Genomic DNA, 26,490 nt, shown 5'->3' with positions numbered 1-26,490 from the left:
AACACTCTCATTTTCCTAAACTGATTAGAAGTGTTACAGAAAACTGATGTATGTTGTAGTGAAAACTGCGATTCACTACTTTAACTAAACCGAATGAAGTTGCTATATAAAATAATCATTGACTGATTGTTACATGAGAATTCATGTTGCAAAGAATTCACTCATTCACTTGTTTAGTCATCATTCAGTGAGCTCAGCTAAATTGATGAAGATACTATTTTGTGTACCAAGTTGTGTAATTGACTAATTATGCTAATAATACTACTAATAATAATTCTTTACATTTACATAGCATTTTTCTCACAATTCAAAGCATTTTGCACAGAGAGTGGGGAACCACTTCAACCACCACCAATGTGTAGCATCCACCTGGATGATGTGACAGCAGCCATTTTTGCGCCAGTACACTCGCCACACATTAGCTGTTATGTTATAAAGTGGTGAGAGAGAGATACTCATGATTAGGGGGCCAGAATGACTAAGTCATGGCGAGCAATGTAGTCTGAACTCCTTTCAAAGGATGCCAAGAGAACTTTTATGAACACAGAGAGTCGGGGCCTCGGTTTTACATCTCAGCCAAAAGATGGCACCCATTTTTACAGCATAGTGTCCCCGTCACTGCATTGGGGCATTAAAATCCACACACAATAGTCAATGTCAGGCATCAGATTTACTGAGATCTGCTTGTCATCAGGCTTTGTCCTCACAAATCCTGTTGCAGTGAATGCCTCACTGAAAGTTATCTGAGATAAGGGCCACATCTTTAACTTATTACCCAATCAATATATTAAACATGAGTTTACAAATGGTTTCATTTAATATGTTTTTATAGGTTAATATGATAGACTGCAGAACCTTGGGTGTGGGGTATGGCTGGGTTTGGCCGGGGTATGGGATGGAGGCACTTGGGCCTGGGCCTGGGCTACACTTAGCACACAATTAGTGATAAGCCAGTAAAAAAGATTTTTCTTTTTTTTGCAACCAGTGAGTTTCATGCCATTTGCCCAAGAAAAATGGTGTTTAGTGTATATATAAAAACTATCTTCCCCATTATTTTCATTTGCATAAGGACATAAGATATTCGACAAACAAGAGGAGACCATTTAGTGCATCAAGCCAGTTTGTGTAGCTGGTAGCTAAGCTGTCCCAATATCTCATTCAGATACTTATTAAAGGTTCTGGAGATTTCTGATTCGGCTACATATCTCAGTAGTTTGTTCCAGAACCCCACAACTCTTTGTGTAGAGAAATGCTTCCTGGCTTCAGTCTTAAATGCAACTCTTCTTAATTTCGACTGATGTCCTCAAGTACACGATTCACCCTTACGTTGAAAGAATTCTGCTGGATCTGCTTTATCATTGCCTTTGAGGACTTTGAAGACTTGGATTAGCTTCCACTTTGCCCCCCTCCTCCGTGTCCTCTGCTCGAGACTAAATAGGTTTGATTCTCTGAGTCTGTAGTAGAAGGACACGTCTTTAAGTCCTGAAATGCACCTGGTCACTCCCCACTGGGCAGCTTCGAGCGTACTGCACACAATACTACAGAATCTGTGTCGTTATAATCTAAGCCTAACATTGCTTGTTTTTATATTTAACAATATCTAACAATTTTTATGATATAACTTAACATTTTGTTTGTCTTTTTAATTGTTTCTGGACATTGCTTAGATGATGAAAACATTGTGTCACCATAAACTATTAAATCCTTTTCAGAGTTTGCTTTCTGTAGGACAGTGTCTCCCATCTTACATTTATAACTGACGTTCTTTTAGCCTACATGTAGCAATATTTCATACTGAGGTTAAGAATACAGTTCCCATCAGGCACAATAACTTCACTAAGACTCATGGGCGAACACCTGACAGTGCACTGCACACTAGGTTTAAACAGAAATATTGCAGCATTTTTTTCTTAATCGCTTTGGATGAGAAATTAATTTTAGCATCAATTTTGCGAAGCTGCATGCCAAGGAAACTCATCTGTTTTGCTCATCACTACCTGTGATATTTTATGTTTTACATAACCTATGAAGCATGATTCAAGAACGTGACAAAGACAATGGAAGTGTGGGGCATGTTGGTCAAAGGTGTACAGTAGATATGATTTTATTGTGCTGTGTATAGGTGACAATATATCTGAAGTGAGCAGAGGACAACTGTTTTTTATCAAAGCAAAGCCTTGTATTTACCGCATGCTGAGCCGCTGTTGTTCAGAATACTGTAGGAAAAAAAACAACTGGTGTTTTCTCGTGTCAAACCGAGTCCTGTAGCAGTCGTTGTAAAGCACCCCACAAATACTCCCATGTGTTCCCCTACGGTTGGCACCTTCTGCAGTTCATGGTTTATATAAAGCTACATTGTTTACCAGGCTCTTGGTTTTTTCGTGTTTTGAGTTGGATTTCAACTGTTTGTTATTGGACTTGTGACTGACTCAAGTTGGTACCTGTTTTTCAGCTGATGTTGTTGTGATAGGCTTTATCTTCTGCAACATGGATTTGTATTAACTGGATTAATTTACCCCAGTCTGAGTGTGCCCTGTTGATAAACTAATATCCCTTCCAGGGATGGTTTGTGCTTTGCAAGACTGATATCCCTTCCAGGGATGGTTTGTGCTTTGCACCTAATGCCGCCAATATAGGCACCAATCTGGATTAAGCAGTTTGTCATATTGGATGGATCGGCTAAAGGACTTGTCATATTTTGAAGACAAACAGGCTGATACTGACAAAAAATTAGATTCCCTTTAAATGAAATTCTGATCTACTGTGGCTTTTCTTGCTTTCCCAGAGATAACCAGCAGTGACCTAAATGACTTTACTAATCCTACAGCCATTTCTCACATTTTAATTCATCACAGTGGGTTCAGAGGAAAGAATTTTATAAGTGAAATGAGGAAAAGTTGTCATGTGGCTGGGTCCGTCACTTTGGCTTAGCAGTCTGCAGTTAAGCCCTCACCCTGACAAGGTTCAGCATTTTTAGATGTACATCCCATCAAAGGTCCATTCACATCTCTCTGTTTAGCCAGCAAGCTCCTCTTGATTATTGGGTTGACAGGTTACACACATTTTATTTATGTAAAGCACTGACAGACTCATTTTACAAAGTGCAGAAAAGGAGTCAGTTCTTCACTACTGGAAATCAAACTCACTTGAGTGTGAAGTACATTTCGACTTAACTGAAGACAGTGATGTAGTTAGGGTTGGGCGGAGTGGAAAGCTTGGCTTTATCTTTTAACACAAAATTTCTTTTTGCCAAAGGATTTTCCGCCAGAGAAAGAGGGTGCAGATCTACGATTACTGCCAACACTTAAATCTCCACCTCGCTGTGAATAAGAATAGGAATTAATGAACTGCACTGGACTGAATGGAACTGTCAACAGTAAAACTTTTCATATTTCATGAATTATGTTACCTATTAAATTCCAGGAAAAGTTGAGGTGCTGTTGAATAACTCAACTTTCCCTGTTTTTTTTTTTTTTGTTTGTGCTGGTACTCTTATTTTGTTCCTATATCTCAAAGATGTGCAGGTTAGTTTAATTGGCAACATTAAAATGGCCTAGTGTGAGTGTGTGAGTGAACATTGCCCATTGTGGTCTGACACACTGTCCAGAGCTGGTTCCTGCTTTGTGCCCAGTGCTACAGTAGGATTGGCACTTGATCTTACCCTGTTCAACCCTGTTGTCTACTATGCAGAGAGATGCAGCCTCACATATAATGTGCAGACCTGGGTTTTCTGGAACTAAATGTTATATATGTCCTGTATCTGTTGAAGCTTTTCAACATATGTGCATGTTAAGTTAATTGTACTTGATTAAGTGGATTTGAGAGTATTATGTCATTAGCATAAATCTGTAATGTGCTGACAGGTACTACTGCAGGGACTGTTGTTCACATTCCTCCATGATCATTGTCTATATAAATTTCTACATTGCATGGATTTTTTATGTGTATTCTAGTTTCCTCTTATACCCCAAAATGCATGTTAGGTTAGGTTAGCTGGAAACTTGAATTTGTCACAGTATGAATGAATGCTGGTGTATGGTCTGAATTTGCTGGTGTCCCATCCACAGTTGGTTTGCTTTTTGTCAGATAGTCTAGGAATAATCTATGGTGTCCCTATGATCTTGAAATGTGCATAACGTAGTGGTGATATGCAGTAGGTCTAATATCTATTTTATATCTATGAGTCTTCTCAGGATAAGTTTCATCAGAATATGCCCACATTACTATATTTTCATTTAAAAACAGTGTTAACTGTAACAAGTGGTGACAGTATCATGCAGTATGGCTAGTTACTTGAACATGATTTTTAAAAATTGCACATAAAGCAATTTAGATGCATAAAGATAAGCAACACAACAAGCACTATGGAAAGCAACTCTGTTATGCCCGCTTTGTCATAATATATTTTTCTTCTGTGAAGTGTGACCAATCAAGGATAATGAGCGGGATCCAACCAGGGAAGTGTCACATAATGAGCATGAACCAGCCAGAGTGTAATGGAGTCTGCGTTTTCAGAAATCTTCCTTTTCATCCATCCACACTGAAATACCACACCAGCATTTTCAAAAGTATCCCTTTCCAGAAGTATTTACTTTCGTGGATGACAACGACAGTGTAGTGTGGATAAAGGTAAAAATGGAGATGAATGTACTGTGGAATGTAGTGTTTGTTAAACTTTTTGTTGTTAAGCAGTTAATTGATCAAGAAGATGGAAATATTTTTTTAAACCTTATTCAAAACCTATTACTACAGTACTAAAATTGTGTGACTCAGTACTGTGTATGGCCCCCCACATGCACTTCCCACAATGTCTGGACATGCTCCTGATGGGATGGTGAATGGCGTCCTGGGTATCTCTTCCCAGGTCTGGATCAAGGCATCATTGAGCTCCAGGACAGTGTGTGGCACTACTTGACAACATCAGATGTACTGATATGTAACGTCCCAGAGGTTCTCAATTGGATTCAGGTCTCGGGAACATGGAATCAATGTTTTAGTCATCCAGGAACTGCCTACCCACTCGTTATAGGCATTGTAGGTAACCATCCAAAATAATCAGATCACAAATTCAGACCTATGAATATACTTCGATCTTCACCCTATCAAGTAAGCGAACCAGCCACTGTGGTGCAATGTCAGAGGCTTTGCCTCAAGTGCTTATCTTCACAAGAGGAAGCAAAAGTGTGTACACCTGATGAGCCCCAGTTAGGGCGAAACATGTGTCATGTACTCTTTGTATTATTTGGCAGGTACTGTACCACATATATATTCTGTAAGCACCTAGGATTATTTGATTACTTATGCTAAAATATCTGAAATTAGCCACACTTTTAATGCCTCACTTTTTTATAATAACCTCTGTGCACTGGATATGCTAGCCTTTACATTCCTCACTCTTTGTGTTTCTTGTTGCCTTTGTTTACCGAACATTGCAGCCTTCTTGTGGACAACAGACACTAAATGTTTTGCCATTTTATGTAGATAGAGATATTAAGACATTAAGAAACTTGTGACTGCCAGAAGGTGTTATTTTTTGCATTTGTAGGCTGAATTTATGGAAAACTTAGCTATACATATCGTAGGTATTGATCAAATTTGAAAGATCAAAGATATGTACATCATTGCACTTACCCTACCTGATCTCTGGGTTTTTTTTTACTTGGTTTCTCAAAATTACCCACTTGTAGACTGAATTTCAAAAACATTTATCTATTATTACTTTCATATTTCCTTTGATATACAGTATGTGCTTTAATATCTCTATACTTTCCTAAATGGATAAAAGAGCGCAGGCATGACTGAAAACTCAGTAGGAATGCTTATAATTTACATGTCTACTATTTTGTAGAATGTTGTTTTGACATAAACAGGTTTTTGAAATACAGTGTCTGCAACATTTTACAATGTATTTCTTATTTGAGAATAAAAACCATGAAATATGCCTCACTTGGAGTTAAACCAAGCTCTTCTGAAACCAAATCTATTTTTTCCTCAGCACTATTTATGTGAATCTCATACCTCAAAAAGTTTCATTATTCTGTCTACATACTTTTTCTAAAACACATTTAGTATTCCTTGTGGTTTTATTGTGGGAAGATGCATCAAACTCAGGAGGTCCATGTCACTGGTACTACCATTACATTACTGTCTAAATAGCACACTTGTTATGTGAATGTTTAAATGAAATATCTACAACAGTTAAAAAAGCAATATTTTGAAATTGTTTTCAATGTCTTTCTTATGTGAGATGACATGTCATCAGTCAATCTCAGCTTGATTTGAATACAGGACAACGTAAACCACTCACTGTCAGTAGGATTCGAATGAATGTGCTAACCGCCACTGAACGTTATCTGGCTATGTATAAATAGTTTGCTCTTCAGCAAATTTTAAAATCTGACCCAGTGCATTTGTTAGGGGAAAATGTGCAACTTTACTAGTTGAATTCAGAACAGGTGCAATACGTGGAAGGTGGACATTTTACTGGTGTTCTGTATAGCCCAAAAGTTTAATTGAAATTCAGCCTAGGAGATTTGGCTGGATATTTATATTCTGTCCAGTACATATATACCCACACATATGTATGCATATGCACGTACACACATCTATCTATCTCTATTATTTTTTCTCCACAATGTATGATCTTTACATTTGTCTGAATAATTAAACATATTCTTGAAAGACACTGGCTCTGTAGTGCTCCCTGCACCAAGTCTACCTGTATACTTCATATACCTGGGTTGTGAGCACTTCCTTGTATTGTTTCCTTTGTGTGACTTTGATCGGTGGAAGTTTTGTAACAGCTGAAACAAGAAAATTCATGAGGATGTCTTCGCAGTTGGCTGTCTGATCAACGAGGGTCCGCAATGTAGCAGGGAGGTAGTATGTGAAAAGATGATGGTAATACCTGGGAAGAGAGAAAGGAAAAAACTGAGAAACTAAATTGTCATAAATTCTGATACAAACATTATTTGAGTAAAATGTATAGTGGATATTCTCTCTCAACAACAGAAATTGTGTTTCTCATAAAGGTATCATTAACTAAACAAGTTGGGCATGATGTAAAAAAAACTCCTGCTCATTCCCTGGAGCAGTAGACAAACTTTGTTTAATTGTACAAAATACACACATTGTAAAAACAGAAGTTCTTATAAACAATACAGCAAGAAAAATCCCAAACGTTTCATCATAAAAAAAAACCACTCATGATCTACAATCTTATAAATGACATTCCATGTATAACAATATGAAAGGTGTGAAACAGACACAACAGGCACAGATAGATAGATAGATAGATAGATAGATAGATAGATAGATAGATAGATAGATAGATAGATAGATAGATAGATAAATGAATAATGAAACAAATATTTTTTATATTATGACAAACAACAACCCCCCTCTCAAATGCACACCATAACGACTAAAAAGAAAGAAATCTAAAAAGGAAAAAAACATTTGACTTGACTAAAGATGAAGTCACACTATGAAGGCTGGTATATAAGATCCCTAGTAGCGTTTTTTGACACACCGGTTAATTTGTTGGATTAAAGTCTTCAGTGTTCATAATGGCAGTGCAGCATTGTTCTTAATGGCACTCTTTATTCTCTGCTCCACTATTACCTCCAGGAGGTTGAGAGTGCATCCCTTAACTTAGCCTTCCTTATTAATCAATTTGTTGATTCAGTAGTCCTCTCTTGAAGCGATGTTATCACCAGAGCATAGAAAATTGCACTGGCCATTACAGAGGTGTAGTGTATGTAGAGGATATCACTACCCACATTAAAGTAATGCAGTTTCCTCAGAAAAAAGCATCTGCTCTGCCCTTTGTTATATAGTTCCTCTGTATTATGAGACTAGCCAACCTGTCATTAATGGGCACTCCAAGTACTTGTAGCAACTCCACACCCACTCCTTTAATTGTGTCCAGACATAGAAGCTCTTTGGTGTGGCGAAAATCAATACCCAGTTCTTTGGTTTTGCAGATGTTAAGTTGCAGAGAATTCCTCATGCACCAAGAAACTAAGTTCTCCACCTGACTCCTGTAGTCTGTCTAATCCTTGTTATCAGCAGAGTTCATAAGTGCAGAATCATCAGAAACATTCTGCAAGTGACATGACTTGGTGTTATACAATAATTATAGTCCAAAGTGTAGACAGGACAGTTCTTTGTGGTGCACCAGTGTTGCTTGAATCCACATCAGAGCCACAGTCCTTAAGCTTTACAAACTGTAGTCTGCTCGACAAATAGTCCATTATCCAGGACACCATAGACTCATCCACCTGCATATCTCTAAGCTTACCTCTTAACAGGGATATCTCTGTTGGTACTTAAAGCATTGGAGAAATCAAAAAACATAATCTTCCCAGTGATGCCAGCTTTGTCCCAATTTGCTGATTACTGCCAGAACTTTGCTGGGTTTTCATTTTCACCCTTTGTTTAGCTTTCATTTTGCTGCTTAAGTACTTGATTTATATTTGTTGTTTTATTTTTCATGTACTCCTTTTCTCAATATAGTAACTTATAATTGTAGTTTCATTAATTGATCATTTGTTACATTTGTGTTTTTTGTCTGATTATTCTATATTGTGTTTGTTTCCTGTGTTCTTGCGCCAAGAGGACAAGATCCCCTAATAATGCAGATGTACTCCTTTTAGGGCAGCCAAGTGGGCACCTATAGTTAAGGCCTACTTGAGCCCCGGTCTAATCATAGGGGTGTTGTCTTTGGCTAAACTTCTTTGTGTTAGTACTCATTTTAATGAGTTGTGAAAATATTGAATTTGTCTTTTCTTGCTAACCTACGAATTTCTGTTCTGTTCAGAGTTTTGTTTTTTGGGAATGTTATTTTTCCTCTATTGTAGTTGTTGTTAGGTTTATTTATTCAAAGTAGCATTTTCTTTACAGGAAATACTTTTAGGAACCTCCTCTTTTGCTTTCCTCGAAACATATTTAATCATTCTACAATATTTCTTCTCCTTCTCATTTGCAATTTTATAGTAAATGGAATTTGTTCAATTCATTATTTGCATTCTATCTTCTTCACATCATTTTGTTATTTAACTATTTTTAAGGTATTTCTGTATTCACTGAATGCCTTATTCTCCCCCATCATCCAGAGATGCAAGGCAAGCAGAAATGGCTATCCATCAGAGGACACAGTGACATGCACGCCTACAGGGAGGCAGCACGGACTTGCTAGTGCCAGGCAGTCCCAGAGGAGTGCTGGCAGAACAAATCAAACTCTCACAAAAGACAAGAACATGAGGCTCAAATGCAGTGAAGTGCCTCTTGTGCCGCACAAATCAATTTGTTGCCATCAATCTATTCATACATTACCTGAATACACTAAGTCCATCACAATTCATTGGTAGCTGGGGCTGATGCAGCGGCACAGGGTGCAAAGCAAGAAACAGTTTTAGATGGAACTCCCATGTAGTACAAGACACATTCACTCATAGTGCGCTAGTTTAAAGACATTAGTTAGCCTAACTGCACACCTTTGAGATGTATACTTGGTGTACATGTAGATAAATTGCAAAAACATACATACAATGTTCAGATCTAATACAGGCAGTTACAGAGCTAGAATGTGGACCCAGTTAGCTATTATTGTGCACCTGTATATCACTTGTATAAATGCAACTACTGACTACACTTTTTCTTGAAAAAATGTAACTTGAATGACCAGATGTTTCCCTTTTAATGGATAGACAACATTTCTGATTCACGATGGTGTCGCAGATGCTGAATTCAGACCTTAAAGTTCAGCCATCTGTCTAACCATTGTCATGTCTGCTAATTCATTCCAGCAACATAGTAACTGGTGCCTGTTTTCTGTCATAGCCACACTGGGCACTAGGCAGCGACCACCTAAGGACAGAGAGTACACCTTACTAATCCTGTATACTAGACTGTGGCATTGTAGACAAAACCACTGTACTTTTAGTCACAAATTGTATGTTCGTGAAATGGAAGGACCAACATTCATACTTCAGCAAGTAATAATTTCTTTTTATATTTTTGAGAAGATACATGTCTGTTAGTTTTAGCTTCTGTTTACACCCCTGGCTCTGAAAACATTGACCAGAAACCCAGAAAACTTCTTTGGCATCTGCTGACAGCAGTGCAACTGTTATAAACTTGTAAATAAGGAATGCACTTGTAATTTTAATATTTATGGATTTATTTTTGATCTTAGTTACCCTGAGAAAGACCAAAAAAGAGGAAACAGATTAGTGCACCATACCTTTGGGTGACACGGATCTAAATTTCAGGCAATGAAGAAATATGGCCAAGATGCATCACTGCCTTGAGTGCACCTCTAGGGCGGAACAGCTAATATGATCTGAAAGAATTTGCTCTGTAAAATAATAATGTACTCCTTGTTCTTGCAGGTTTGCCATTTAAAGATTTCCCTTTGCTGTGTAAGTGTAAGGTGTTCAATATGTCCTTGTAGAACAAAAGGTGCTTGTTAACGTGTATCTCTTTCAGCTAATAGGTTTTCCCAAAAGCAGCCTGGAAGATACAAAACGTTCCCAGTCCTCCTGCCTTCACTCTCTTATTTGCTGTAACAACTTGCATGTTTCCAAGTCCTTGACTTGTTTTTTTAAATCATCTTCTTATTTCTTATCTATGTTCTCCGCTCAGTATTATTAATAGTAATACAAGCACAATTCTGCTCTTTGTTTACTCTTCCAGTCTTTGTGTAATTTTTTAATCATGTATGTATTTCTGAGTTTTGACAGATAACAGTCAAAACATCAAGGTTACTAAAGGCTAAAGTAACAGCCATGCCTCTGACTAAACACAGACACTGCAGTCAGGCACACAGCAAAGGAAATGACTTTCTGAAGACCCTTGGTATGCACTGGGTGTAGGATATGCAGAGCAGAACAGATCTGCTAACAGGCAGTCAGTCATTCAGTTAGCCACACTTTGCTAGTACATATTTAAATCATAGAAAAATATAATAATAATAAAAATCTATTGTAAGTTACAATGATCTCAGTGATAGAAAAATCAGGGTCCATGGTTGATTCCTACATTAAACCTGTTCTTGCAGAAACAGGATCCAGCTCCAAAAACCTTAAGTGCATAAGATTGTTATGAAATGATATAATAATAATAGCAACAAAAATACCAACAACAAAAATAATAATAATACTGGCATCTTCAAATTATGAACAACCTCTGTACAAAAATTAGGTTATACAAAGAAAGGTAATTAAAATCCTTTTAAACATCCAAATCATAATGAAACCAAGTTTTCAGTTATGAAAACCAAGTCTGAACCAATTTTCAAACACACTCTGCTAACTCTAACACCCAATCATTTTCACAGCCATTCCAAATACACCTCCCTGCAGCCTGAGGAATGATCCAGGATAAATCTTTAAGGTGTGGCTGGTTCTTGGTAACATGAAATCACAGTCTCTATTTTCTTGTAGGTTATTAAGGTTATTCAGATTCAGCTAACTTGTCATCTATGTTGCTCATGTGTCTTCTTTCTTTTTCTTTCAACATAATGGACAGTTGTAGAAAAGACTCCATCACCATCATATCGGCCCTTCCCTTAATTCAGTAGGGAATGATCCACCTCATGGAGCTCCGATTGCTTGCTCGGCCACAAAGGCTATCAACTGTTCTGATTCTTCTTTCTGAAATTGGCATGCTTACTCACAGTCCTGTTGTTTGTCTTGCTTTCTTTTCCTCTTTCGCCCCTTGGTTTCATTTAAAAAAACCTGTGGGGTGAAGGTGCAGCAGTCATGGCTCTGGCACCAGTCAGGGAGCAGGTCAGTTCACGCACATGCACATGTGGATTCAGAATTTCTCAGCTGTATATCTGCCTCTGGGGCCACTCCGCTTTGCTACCTACACCTCACCCAAAAGCGCAAGCGCATTATCTATTTATTTAAAATGCATGTGCCACCGAGCCACTATCGCACAGGCTTCAAATAAGAGTGGGAAAAATTTGGAAAAACCAAAAAGAGTTCCTTTGAACATGAAATTTTAAGGGATAAAACATAGGTAGAAAGCTTTATGTATGTAAGAAATAGAAAGTGTCTTATTAGGATTTGTTTTGAGAACGTCTGTAATTATTAAAGTAGTTCTCTTAATTTTTGTGTATGTTTGTGTTATTTGAGAAAAACTGGAGTGTTGTTTTGGGGTCAGACAACTCTTATATTTTTTGATCATTTAAGTTAATGGTAATTAATGTGTTCATGTTATGAAGGTTTACTTTAGAAAGGTGTTTTCAGAAACAGATTAGCGTTGTATAGAAGAGGACTTCTATTATTATTATAATTATTATTCAGCTGACATATTACCAAAATCTCTGCTCTTCACAAAACTTTCTATACTTTCCTCAGATTGCGGGTCCATTCTTATTGAGCTTACAAGGTCTCCTAGAATAGCAACTAAGGGGAAATAAAAAGCACTTTAGTTCTTAGCTTATTACTAACAGCAGTGAAAAAGGCACACAGAGTTCTTTTCAGAAATTAGATGTTATTTCTGGAAACTGATACAGTACAGCAGTACAGTGTCTGATTTGCTATATCTATACCTTTTTTATTCTTCCTCAGCTAGTGTGGGCTGTAGTCTTAATTGTCATGTTCTAGCAGACAAACACAAATGTCTCAGATTTCTAGCTCACAAAATATTTTTTATGAATGACAGATGTAAAAGAGTAAACTGAAAAAAGTTAGATGCGGGCATGAGCCAAAAAGAGTGGAAAAATGTTAACAGGAAATTGTCAGACTTTTGCAATTCCTTATTGGACAGTGCTGCAGATAAACAGACAAAATGGCACCAAGCAATATGACATAACACAACAAAAACAAAAATAACTATAAAAACAGATTATGATATTACATTTTTCATGGAATTCCTGTTCAGTTCAGAGCCACAGGTCCCTAATGTTAATCAACACTATCATCTTAATTCATTATCAGTATTTTTATTTGTTTTGATTTAGTTTTTCTAATAAAAAGACAAACTAAGTTTTAGAGGTTCTCTGTGGCCAAGTCAGAGCTCTTAAAAACATTGTCTACTTACATACAAAATAACATCCGTGACATCACATGCCAACTGGTGTTTAATGAACATAGCAATAGCAATAATGACACCTCTGTTTAGACTGCAGGCTTACAATATATGATGGACATTCTGTTTAATGGCGTTAATGTGACTGACACAAACAAGATACATTCACTTTTACTAATAAATGAAAAAACATACTGGACTGTAATTTGTTAAAAATATCTAAGATTTGCATAATTTTTCCCTACTTTACCTGTGGTAAAAGGCCGCTCCAGTCAAAACAATAGAGAACTCATTGGTCCATTTGGAAGTGTAACCCCAGGCTTGCTTGCTGTTGTCCCAAAAATGACTACGTGGTGGGTACCCCACAATTCGGTCTGGAAAACTGCGCCACACTACAAATGCAAAGTTAACCTAACAGAGAGAAAAATAAGAGAAAGTCTTTAGTGTGAGTGTATCTTTAGATTCATGTTGTGAGAATTATTTGGATTAATTCAGTTTACTGTTATATGGTGCTGTTCACTAAAGACAAGTTCAAATCTTCAGATATGTAAAACAGAAGAAATATGCTTATGCATAACTATACGACACCAATATATATAGCAAATGTATAATATTTACAGTATTTGTTGAATCCATAGACATTACTTAAAATAAAATTAATATTATGTCTGGAAGAAATTAAAGCTAACAAATGGAGGAGAGGAGTACAATAAACTCTTAACAGGTCTAAGGTCACAAAGACTTGTCCTACTAAATAATATTTGTAAATTTCATGAACAAATTTTGGAAATATTCTCCTTTTTTAGTCACCTATTGCAATATTGCAATATGTTTTTATGTATTATAATTATTAGTATTCACATGAAATTTATTATCACTGCACCTTTTCTGTTGTTTTTTAAGATCATCATTTTGTGATTGCTTTTCTGTGGTCACACCCATATCATTAAAAGTGAGGACATCATCATAAAAAATACATATAAATGGGGGGTGTATATTACTTGGCATCAAAGCCTTTGGATTAACTAAAAATAAATGAAATAAACTTTATAAATGTATCTGCAGTTAGAGAAAGGAAGTTCTAATTATGTTTTGGACATTTTTGGCAACGTTCCTTCTCTTGTGTATCTCCTGCTTTTGATCTGTGAATTTGTCCTTTCGCTATTCTTACTCTCCCCAAAGGGTTAGTCTTCAACATCTGGTCTTTACTAAAACTCTCGTGTCTTTGATGACGCATTTTGCACCAGGTCATTAGATCAACTAGACATACCTTTCAAGTATGTTCACATTTAACTACATATGCTGCTTGTTATTTTACATTAGTCATCATATGAGCAGGCAGAATTCATTATGGGAACACTGGGAACACAGAAGGATACTATCCTGCTTGATGAGCCTGATGGACTGAATGCCGTTCTCTTGTTTTTCAAATGACTTATGCTTTTAATATGTATGATCCTCAGTTACATTAACAAAATGTGAATATTCATGATATGCCTTGCATTGAGAGGTTGCTTGAAAGCCAGGATCCAGTGAAAAGCAAATCTCCCAGTCTGAAGGTATGCATGAGATTTAGTAAAGTGCCATTAGATTTATAGAGTAATAGATGATGTTAAATGGAGATGAATGCTCTTCCATTACATTTTATAAACATCATATAAATGGACATGGGGGCCGATAAATCAAGCTTTTTCTTAAATTTAATTGAATTGAGAACCTTTGGATTGTTTAATCATTCTTTCACTGATTCATATGAAGTGTGAAAGTCCATAGAACAGTAAACGGACCAATAGAAACACAAGTGGGAGCCAATGATCTATTAGTAAAGATGAATCTTTATAAGACTTTTAAAGGAAAATAAAAACCAGGCCCACATTATTTTACATTTAACATTTTACATTTAAACCTTTGCACACTGACTTCCAGAAATCTGTGTGCCGAGTTGCCTCTCTGACTGCTTTTTATTGTGTCCCATCATGAATACACATGACCTTTATCTTTCTTTCCACTCTATTAATTTAGACTTTGACAGGCTTATTGAAGTTTTATTTTAGATAGATAGATAGATAGATAGATAGATAGATAGATAGATAGATAGATAGATAGATAGATAGATAGATAGATAGATAGATAGATAGATAGATAGATAGATAGATAGATACTTTATTAATCCCAAGGGGAAATTCACATACTTCAGCAGCAGCATACTGATAAAAAAAAAAAAACAATATTAAATAAAAGAATGATAAAAATGCAGGTATAACAGACATTTTATTGTTCACAATTCATTTCCTACTTTGATGTATCTTGCTAATTTTACTTACATGTCTATAAGTCAGAGGCAGCAGAGAACAAGAGCCATGTCTCTTATGAGGCATAGCATCCTGTCAACTGTGAACAATCCCAGTTTAGACTGAAATCCTGCTTAGTGGCGTGACTTGAAGTAGTTTTTTTATTTTTGCCTATTTATAGTTACAAAGGGTCAACCTTATTGATTTAATTTAAAATATGTATCCTAGCCCTCTGTATATAGAGTATTAATTAGTTAATGTCTCTTTGTGTATAGGGTGGCCAAATGTCCATTGTTTCCAAAATTAGATATACCAGATTTATTCCTAAAAATCTCTATTACCAGTACACTGTTCCCTTTGTTATTTATTAAGTAAAATACGTTTTGAGAAAGTTATTTTTAGTGAACATATTGTTGACTTTAATTACTTGACTGAGTCGATTGGGACCACTACATTACTAGACATGATATATAAATATGGATGTATAATCATTTTTCTTCTTCCATCTGTGCATAAATCAGCTTTTGATTTTCCCATTAGCGGTAGTTCGTTTTCTGTCAAGCAGCTCCTAGCATTAGCTTTATCATCTTAATTTTGATTTCATTCTGACTGCTGCTCTCAAGTAAGGTCATACCCCTTGGTTCCTGAGTACCTGTTTGAGTTTGACCTCATGGTTTTGACCCTTGCCTGTCTCAGATTAAGTCTCAGTTTTCATTTATCATTCTTGGGCACATCAGCGTGTCGTTAACAGTGAAAAAAGCAGTCCTGAGATAAAGAGGAACTAACTGAACTAATCCATCTTGAAAAAAACATTTTTAAACCCTGCTTTTTCAAATTATATAACAGATGTCTGTGATGCTGGCAGCAGTATTGACTACAGGTTTTGGCACAAAATTTTCAAGTTTCTGGTTACTAATTTGCATCCTATGTGGTGATTTGCTTGCTTTTCTTGTTTTTACCGATAGTTTACCATATCAGCATTATACTAATAACATGGCCTATATGCTAATGCTATTAGTGGTAATAGGGAGATTGATGCAGATGTGAGTTCTAATATAGGCATTACAGCAGAAAATAAAAAAAACTCATGTAATTACAGTTAACTGTTTCTTGGAGAATCTCATAACTTGTTTACTGTATATAAAACCTTATAACACCAATATAACTTAAAGCAATTAAACAGAATGTAATTAAAAAAACACATAAACACAAAAGAACTATTGTGAACCTGAGAGGAGTATACAAATATAACTCAGATAATAAAATTAACTGTAGTGAGAATATTCATTATGACTCATTAAATATGTGAATAGCAACTCACTATAGAGAAGTCATATCTGCATACTTCTCCACAAAAATCCATATTCAATTGATGCATTGTTCTTACCGGTATCCTAATGGTAGACCACCATTCACATCTGTGTAGAAACGGCCAGAACAGATTCCATGCAACCTGATTCTTCCCCCCTTCTGTAACGTATTGATTCCCTCTAATTTCTCACTATTTTCTTTGTTGATTTCAGTTGAAGTACATAACTAGTCAACACAATAGGGCTAACTTATGGCATCTGTGTTCTGGTTTTTAAGTGCTTTAGCCTTTGTCGAACATAACTAGCGTGCATATTCAATGAATTTGTGTTTGAATGCTTTCTGTGGGAATTACATTTTTCACAACAAATTCAGTCATTGCACATTTTCAAAATGACAGATCCTTATTAGTCATTTTCTTGCAATTATCTACAAAAAGTGACCATGGGTGCCAAGTAGTCATAAATACTGGGGGAGCAAAAAAATTTAAGATACAGCTTAAATAATAATCCAATAAGAGCAACAATGACAATAATAATTATAATGATAATAATTCTCAAACTTGGGTAGCAGAGAAGACACAGAAGCAGCAAAGTAATATTAGTCGATCAACAAGGCAACAGGACTGTATTGACAGCATTGCAAAAGTCTGATTTAATTAAAAGAATAAGCATTCCTCAAATTGGCTTAAATTAAAACCTGCATGAAAACTCTGCAGATATCATCCTTCATAGTTTACCACCACCACCTGTGACTTGATTGATTATCGTCCTCTCATTTGTTACTCCATTCTCCATAGTTGGTATCTCACTGCAAAAACGCTGATGTTGTTTACTACATGGTGATATTATTTTCTTTGCGTATGTTGGCAAAGATAAGGTAATCACAAATTTTGGGAAAATATTTAAAGATCACCATTATACTTCAGTTCCATTGAATTTTGTGATTATATTAGGCTAGTCAGTTTATTCCAGGGTCCTAAATTCAGTTTATATGTTTAGGTTTATGGAACTGCATAGCATGATTATAATTGTGCTGTCACCATCACTGTAAACCACCTGTTAGGCTGGAAAGTTAAATAGAGAGCTACTTGTTTGCATGTTTACTTATGTTGCTACCCAATAATGCTTTTTTCCATATATGTGTTGATCTTTTTAGTGAAATGTGAAAATAAAAAAGAAAACCTACCAATAAAGCCTAATTGATGCATGTTTTCTGAAATCTTCTGATGCCTCAAGTGTAGTAGACAGACTTTGACTTAAATAATCAAATGCCCCACTCAACATTCTGAAATGATCAAATCCCTCTTTTGCATTAATCCATCAACATCTTGTTTCAGCCGGTCCAGGCTCCTCTCTCACTCCCACAGGTTTCGACGCTCAGATCCAGCAGTGATGATTCTACTCTAAGTATCTTTGAGCACTTGCCATTGCAAGCTGATGAATTTGCAGCCACCCTACACTGTACACATGCAAATCAGCATGTAGCTGGAATTCATGGTTATCTGTTAGGTCACATCTGTTTGATGAAGTCATTTTTTTATTAATTTTGCTGATTCAGAATAGATATCCGTACACAGCATGTCAGATTGAATTGTTTGCAAGATGAATTTGAAAAGTCAAACAAAAAAATCACAAAAGAGTCAAATATTAGTATTGAGTCATCGTTAACTATAGTCTGAATATGGCCTTAATAATCTGTAGGAACATTCAGACTGAAATGCAGCTTTATGGACTTTGCGATTCATTTTTACCATTTCAATTTTTTCTAGTACTGCTCCATGATTGGGAGGCATCTCAACTTTACAATTAGAGGGGCAGCTGTCCATTTGCCCCATCCATAGATGGTAGCTATACACTTGATTGACACACATAGGAATTGCCATGAGTAATCAGAGTATCATAATAGTATTTACTCTATTTGACATACTGTACTAGTTATGATATGGCACATATCAGTATTGTTAAGGATTTTGGGGTAATTACAAATTTCCGATTATATTTGCCTCAATTGTAAGTGCTTTGGTTGATCAAAAATAATGAAGTGATAGTCTTGTACTTTCAACATTTAAAAACAAACTGAAGACAAACTCTTTCTTTTGGTCTTTAAACAAAGAGCAGCTTTGTTTTCTCAATTACTGTATTTCTGCTTTTCTTCTTCCCCTAAGGCTCCCTATGGCCTTAACAGATCTAAAGTTCAGTCAAGTTAACTTTTGCTGGATGGAGTCCCACTACATCTTACTTATTCTTAAGTCCCATTGTTGTTATGTGAAAAGCATTTGGTCATCATATTCACTTTGGACGGTGCTATAGTCTGTAAGGTTAATTCTCTTACCTCACTGGTTAGAAGCACCGTATCTTCATCAAGGCTCAGAACAGCATCAGTGGATATAATATTGTAGGGCAGAAAACGACTACTTCTCTTTAAATGGGCAAAGATTTTGAAAAACACAAAAAAAGAGAAACAGAAACAGAGAGAGTGATGGTTAATAGCTAGTGCCGTGGTTGAACTTCAACAAGAGATCAATAGAAAACTTAGATTTTGAAAAACAAAAACATATTTAAGGCTTCATCATAATTAGTTCTTCTCAATGGCTGACAGCATCCTGACTTGACTTGCTGAAATAATTAACCTGCAAGCAAAACTGTTGATTTTTTCTTTCCACTTCCAGATTATATTGAGCTGAGCACAACTCTGCCAACACACTTTGTCAATTTCAATTGAAAATTGGCCTTCCTAAATGAAGTCTGTTTTTATTGATCCTACATATAACTTGTAAATACAGATGTTAGCCTATATTAGAGATGAGATTCTTAAGATGTTATTATTGCACACTATTACCACACTAAGAACAGTTTGCCAGAAACTCTGCCAAAAGAATAGCCGAAGAGGTTTACTCTTAGAAGGATTACAAGCAGCTGCCTAGCTTGTCCTATTATTTATTTCCATTTTTAAGGTGGTTTAAATCAAATTGCAGCACTGCAGGTTTCAAAATGTCTACACATAAAATAAACAGGCCAACCTTGCGTTTCCCTTCAATGATGGTCAGGGGCACTGGAGTCTGCGGCCACTTACTCCGAGGTGGGGCTGCTTTTTCACAATTCCACAAAATGATTATCTGTAAGGGGTACAGCAAGATGAATTTCTGTTTGAAAGAGAGCTCTAAAAAGACAAAAAACCTTAACACTTATTTCTGCTTTTTATTTCAATAAAACATATAGAAATTAGCACTTTGTACAATAAAGCTAAAACGGTAAAAAATAAATAAGTCACCAAATTAAAGGGAATAACTACATTTCACCTCTATTTGTCAATTTAAACACCTCTCTTTGACAGTTCATGTTCAAGATAGACAAGTTTATTTTTTGTAGTACTATGTTGGACATTTGCAATGACAGTTTATTACTTTGGGTGGCACATTGATTGGTACTGCTTACAGCTCCAGTATCTAGAATTGATCGCTAGCCTTATTACCACCTTTGCAGCACTTCAAATGTTTTTCATATAGCAGTGGCATTTTTGTTCAAGGTCTCCAGTATTCCTCCTTGTTCTGTGAGATGTCTATGTACAAATTTGCATCTCTTAACTGGAGTCATGGAACTGGCCTGGTGTAACTAAGTGTGGACATGTTGTCTAAGTGAATGTTCTTTCTGATGGCTGGACACCCGATCCATTGGTTCCTATCTCCCACTACAATTTATTTCACAATCGTTTCTTGCACTTTACAAAACTCACTATAAAGAGTTTTTGGAGGCTTTTTCTAGGGTGGATAACAAGGAATTTTGTTCCCTAAAGCCTTGTTCATACTTCCATATTCACCTGTGTTCTTTTCCGCATGAGTAATTATGTAATCTGTTACACACCACCAAAATCAGTTCTGTTTATGTCTCATCAATTTAGAGGAGTTGCAGTGTGTGTTTTAAAAGTATGACATGCAGCATATTTTGCAAATACAAACACCCCATTGTGAACATTACTACATTACTATCATTTCTACAGAGGAAAGTCTCACTGCACAGGAAACCAAAAAACCCAACCACCATTACCCACCAACCACGTAATCCTTTTTCTGTGTTCCTGCATTTTCTATCTTCAATGCATCTTTGGGATGGAGATCACTAAGATTTTTATCATAATTGACAAAGTGGGGATCACACTAACAGAACACTTCTGGAGGCTCAAGAAAATGTCTACACATGACAGGAAATAAGTTTATATGTATATATATATTGTGGACTTGAACCCGGACACAGACAGACAGACATCTTAATTTCACCCAACACACGTTTTATTTACAGTACTATTTACAAATAAAGTCAGTGCACTTCCCAGTGCCTCCAGCACCGTTCCCCCAATATCCAGGGCCCACTGTCAAATAGCCTTTCTCTCCTGGCCGCCTCCAGTCCTCTCTCCAGCTCCGTCTCTCTTCCACCCAACTTCTGCTCTCGACTGAAGGGAGGTGGCCCCTTAAATAGGAACCCGGATGGGCTCCAGCTGCTCCCTGGCACTCCTCCGCAGACACGCCCCAGTGTGGCGGAAGTGCCGGCTGCACACCCGGAAGCCGTCCGTGTGTCCCCTGTCGTCTTCCCCCCAGCACTTCCTGGTGTGGCGGAAGTGCTGGGCTCCAGGGTTGTTCAGGCACCGGGGCGCCGCCTGGCGGTAGCCACGGGTCCCTACAGGGCTGGGCTTCCAAGCCCTTTACCCGTGGCCCCCAACATAACCAAGGTGGACGCCCCCTTGCGGTCTGGAGGAGGTACAAGCCCTCCTCCGGTCCTCCTGGGAATCCAGGCTGGGCTCCAGCCCCGGCCGGATGCCACAATATATATATATATATTAGAGATCTTTATTTAAGTACTTAGTACTCTGCCCAGTTTTGGTCTTCAGTCTACAAAAAACACTAGAAAAAGTCCAAAGAAGAGCAACTAGATTGATTTCAGGACTGCAGAGGATGAGTTATGAGGAAAGCTTAAAAGAACTGAGCCTTTTCAATTCAAGCAAAAGAAGATTAAGTGGAGACATGATTGAGGTGTTTAAAATTATGAAGGGAATTAGTGCACTGGACCGAGACTTCTACTTTAGAAGAATATGGGGACACAGTTGGAAACTTGTTAAGGGTAAATTTCACACAAACATTAGGAGGTTTTATCCTCATTCAGAAAACCATAGACATATGGAATAAGTGAGCAGTAGTGTGGTAGACAGCGGGAATTTAAAGACCTTCGAAACTTAACTTGAGATTATTTTGAATGAATTAAGTGGATAGGATTGGTTAAATGGTGTGTTCTCATTTACATTATTCTAATGTACTAAATGGCAGGCAGATGCATTTGGAGTTAATTATTGTAAATGCTGTCAGACAGGAGGAAACACCATCTATCTTTTGTCAATTGCAAATTTTTGCCAGAAGTGTAACACAGTTTCTTTTGCAAGTCTTTAGCAAAGCAAAATACAGATACTCTGGATTCTCTTTTGCACAAATCATTTCGCTCATCACTACCAGCGACCAATCCTGTTTGGCTCACCTTTGCTGCTAATTTGAAAAATGTATATGTGGATTTTATAGGATCCTCCTTATTCTTCCCTAAATTTATGTTACCTCATAAGCAGGACAGTGAAAAAGCAGTTACTGCTGTCTAGGGCAGGGGTGTCGATCTTGGAGGGCCTCAGTGGCATAGGCTTTTGTTCCAACCCAGCTTCTTAATAAGAAGTCAACTATTGCTAATGAAGCACATATTACTCATTTTGACATTTTGATGCTTCATCTAAGTGGTCCCCACTCTTAATTGCTTATTTCTGTCTTAAACAGTTGCATTCCGTGTTTTTAATGGATCCTTTTTACCAAGAAGATGCAAATGACAAAGGAACCAGCAGTTCTCCATCTAACTTGTTTCCATTTACACCTGCGTGGATTCATCATGCACTATTTGGTAAATAAAACATGTAAGAGAAGAATATATCTCTATTATAAAAAGAAATCCTGGAATGCAAAAGCAAGGCGACGATACGTGATTTTCTTGGAAGTTCTCGAAAGACATTTAAAAGACCCGCAAGACAAAAGAGACTTGCCACGGAGCGTCTCGCGGGGGCCGTAAACATGAGACTTGGTGCCAAGAGGCAAAGAAAAGAGTCTTTTCACATTTGCATCATTCTTATGCACAAAATCTGGATTTACACAATAATAGACCATACGCTATGAGAATCTGTGGTCCCGCAACAGTTAAAGCAACGACAAGTTGAATTTCAAAGAATACACAATTCGGTCAGGTGTATATTTATGATCACAGAGAAGCGATGCAAATTTTAACAGGCAAAAAGAAAGGTAATGTATATATTCCGCGAATAACATTACACACCAAAGGAAATCGTGATATACCATTCATATTAAATGTTTACAGTTTACTGTGAGAATAGCTTTTGCTATGACAATCAATACATCACAGGGACAAATATTAGAAAACGTCAGATTATTTATAAAGAGAAACAGAAACAATATTCACTCACGGGCAGTTATACGTTGCATTGTCACAACGTGTCTCCAAAAAATATTGTTTTTAATGAAGCTTTAAAGTAAAAGTGCAAATAATGTAATTGAAACAATTCCAAAGAAAAAAAAATTAAAATTGTATATCTGATTAACCAAACACAGGGGTTGGCGAGCAAAGCGAGCGGGGGGCGAAGCCCCCTAGTGACAGACTGAAAATGATCCACTTTAAGCTTCAAGTCATTTGGATGATATTCTTGGAAAGAAAAAATCTACGATATAAAAACCTAACATTGCAGGCTAATAAAGCATAAAATTAAATAATGTCAGAGATCAGCTTCAATTGGTTTCTAATTAGACAGCTAGGTTGAAACGAAAACCTGCAGCCACTACGGCTCTCCAGGACCGAGATTAGCCAGCCCATGGTCCTGTTTTTATGTATTGTGTCCCTTTTAATAATTGGAATATAACTAAATGTCCCATTCTTAATAAGCTGGTCATTTAATCAACCCACATGAAACTCACGTGCATAAAGTTTGATTTAATACATTGAAACTGTACTGTTTCATAAAAAGCTATAAATCATTGTTGACTTATACTTGATACATAAGTTGTGTCCCATTATGTGATTATGAAAATGTGGATAGCCTATTGTCTTATAGCTGCATGAAATTAATTGTGGCTTGGTCACTGTCCCATTCGCTGTGTCTTGGTGGGTTTTTCTTTTTGTGATGTAATCAATCCCCACATATCAGTGATGTGTAGGTTAGGTTCATTGCACACATAAATTGACCAAGTATGAAAGAGTGTGGGTGGGCATCCACCTTGACGGACTTGCATCCTCAACCTGAGTTGTTCGCTGTCTTGAAACCAGTGTTACTAGGACAGGCTTCAACCCCCACAAATCTGAGTTAAGCAAAACGAGAAATGGATGATATTTCTTATATTTCTTTGCAGGTTGCCAAGGTGATACTGAGATTAGTACTGCTGTGTCACAGGTCCAAAGACCTGATTGTGATTCATAGACCTGTTACTGCTTGTGAAGATATGTTCTTCCCACATCTTAAGACATAAGCGAAGACGTTAGGTAATCCAGTGTCTTTAAATTAGTATAATATAAGCATGTGAACATGTCCTGCTCTGATGTCTACTCTGGATTTGTACCATAAATTCTGTTCCATCTCCATAATGAAAAAACTGGGTTCAGATAATGGCTGGGTTTGAAAGACTTGTTCCTGTGATCCTAAAATATGTAAAATTGGGTTGAAAATGGTTGGATGGGTTTTCGTTACCTAATATTTACAACTGCATTCTTATCGTACAGTTGTGGCAAAGAATATCCACAGTCAAGAAATAATACCAAGTATGTCTTTAAAAGTGAACAATGGCTTTCTAAACATTATATTAATAAATGATGCAGTTGTACTCACCAACTAAATATTAGTTATTCATATTTTAATTTATTATAAATGTTTATGAAATACAGGAAATTAAAATTCTATCAAGTAAATACATAATTACATCTTTCCTGGCATTTTTCTTCTTTGTCCTGTAAAAAGCAACCATTTTCTTCACCCATTTCAGAAATACTGACGATCTGGAGCCTACTCACCCCAGATGCTTGTAGTAAGAAGGTTATTAGTACAAATGTGATTTGCGAAATTTATTTCAAAGGTTTGTAATTCAGCTGAGACAGAGAGACGGCCAGCTGTAAGTCAGGTTAGGGAGATGGGCAGAAAACATATGAAGGACAAACAAGCCGGTTATTTTAAAATGTGCTGATTTCTGCTTGACCAATATGGTTAAAAAACCCAGAGTATGTGATAAATGATGAGAACAGGTAACGGTATTAATAACCGTCCAGTTTTTCTGGTAGTTGCCCATATCTGACATGAATTCAATGAATATGTAATTATATGAGTGTTTATAATGACAAGGATCCGGCACGATGTCAGAAGCGCCTCACTATGCCACTGACATTCCTTGCTGGATGGGACATCTGTGTGTCAGCATTCTCCCACTTGGATATGATGTTCCTTTGCTTCTCTCTGGGCAGAATATGTCTGTAAACAGGATTATGCTTTATATTCTGGGAATGAGCCTTATCTTTTAAAGCAAATTAAATACATATATCTCTTGTTGTACCATATTTCTCTCTTGCAATTATTTTCTGCCATGGGTACAAAAGGGATTAGTTCTAGTCAGTTCTGTATCAAGAAACACATCCCAACCCCCTGCTGGATATATTGCTCCTCCAGTATACTGGAGTACACAAAGAAGCATAGCCGCTGCACCTCCCAAATCCATCTGACTGCCCAGTATACCTCTGATTTGTTCAAAGAGTCCTCAAAGGAAAACCAAACACGTGGATGACAAGAAGCCCTTCATAGAAGACGTTCCATTGTGGATTAAACGTGAAAGTTTGAGTCAAGGGCTCTAACGCACCAATCCAACTCATTATGCCACTTCTGTAATAATCCCCAAAGGAAGAACAATCCTGCTCATTCAATTTATTAACAATATTTCAATTAATGACATTGCCAACAAACAAGCCAGCTCTTTTATCTGATCCATGAAAGAAACATTTTGATTTCTCTCACAAATAAAGTAAATACATTTGTTTCTTGTGTGCTGCAAAAAAGGAATCAGTAGTTACAATATATAACAATGAAAGAGCAATCCAGATAGCAAATGAGTAAAGGCCCAATGCTGGCCCATGCTCACCGCTTTCATTTGGCCCATATACTGCCGTGGAGTAATGGTGTTGAACTCATCCTTATCTGGCTTCCAGGACACAGCCTCAAATCAACCTTTATGAAACCATATCTCAGGTATGCTGCGGGTCACAGCTCAGCCACAACTGAGCCTTCTTTAGACAATGTGTGAAGCACGACTGGGCCAATACATAGCTATAGCTCAACCATAGTAAGACCATATATGAAGGAGGATTTGGGCCAAAGTACTGACACACCTCACAGACTGCACACAAGCATCCCCAAGAGAACTGAGGCTGCGTAGTCACAGCGAATATTGATTGAATGTAGTTTTTTTGTTTGTTTACTGCTCTTTCTAGAAAGGTTATTGATTAATAAACACTATTCCTGCCATTATATTTGGGAGCATTCTCACTTAACAGCATTTAATCAAAAGTGCCTAACAATTCCACTCAATTCTGTTAGACATTAATGTTAAAGTAAAAGTGTTCCTGCCAAATAGGCCTTTCACAGATGGCAAGTTATAGCCAGGCCATTGTTTGCCCAAAAAGGAAAGGACACACATACTTTACTTAATGGTTATTGCATTTGGACCACACTAGGCCCAGAATACAAATACCACAAAAACCCTTGAATACTCCTGGTTACTGTTAGG

The 26,490-nt window shown here is 36.9% G+C and overlaps 1 protein-coding gene across 1 annotated transcript in view; it reads right to left on the bottom strand.

Annotated features, from left to right (window-relative positions):
* The window catches only part of LOC120517779 (exostosin-1c-like), a 496,489-nt gene that overhangs the window by 6,267 nt on the left and 463,732 nt on the right, over window positions 1-26,490 (bottom strand). Inside the window, exons 8-11 of the mRNA XM_039740259.1 lie at window positions 19,663-19,758; window positions 18,975-19,061; window positions 13,292-13,452; window positions 6,736-6,907 (exon numbers count right to left, since the gene is read on the bottom strand). Coding sequence (XP_039596193.1) covers window positions 6,736-6,907; window positions 13,292-13,452; window positions 18,975-19,061; window positions 19,663-19,758 — 516 coding nt within the window. The remainder of the gene's footprint in view (window positions 1-6,735; window positions 6,908-13,291; window positions 13,453-18,974; window positions 19,062-19,662; window positions 19,759-26,490) is intronic.

Source organism: Polypterus senegalus, chromosome 17, assembly GCF_016835505.1.
Source record: "Polypterus senegalus isolate Bchr_013 chromosome 17, ASM1683550v1, whole genome shotgun sequence".
NCBI lineage: Eukaryota > Metazoa > Chordata > Cladistia > Polypteriformes > Polypteridae > Polypterus > Polypterus senegalus.
This window is presented reverse-complemented; position numbering and strand designations above follow the sequence as displayed.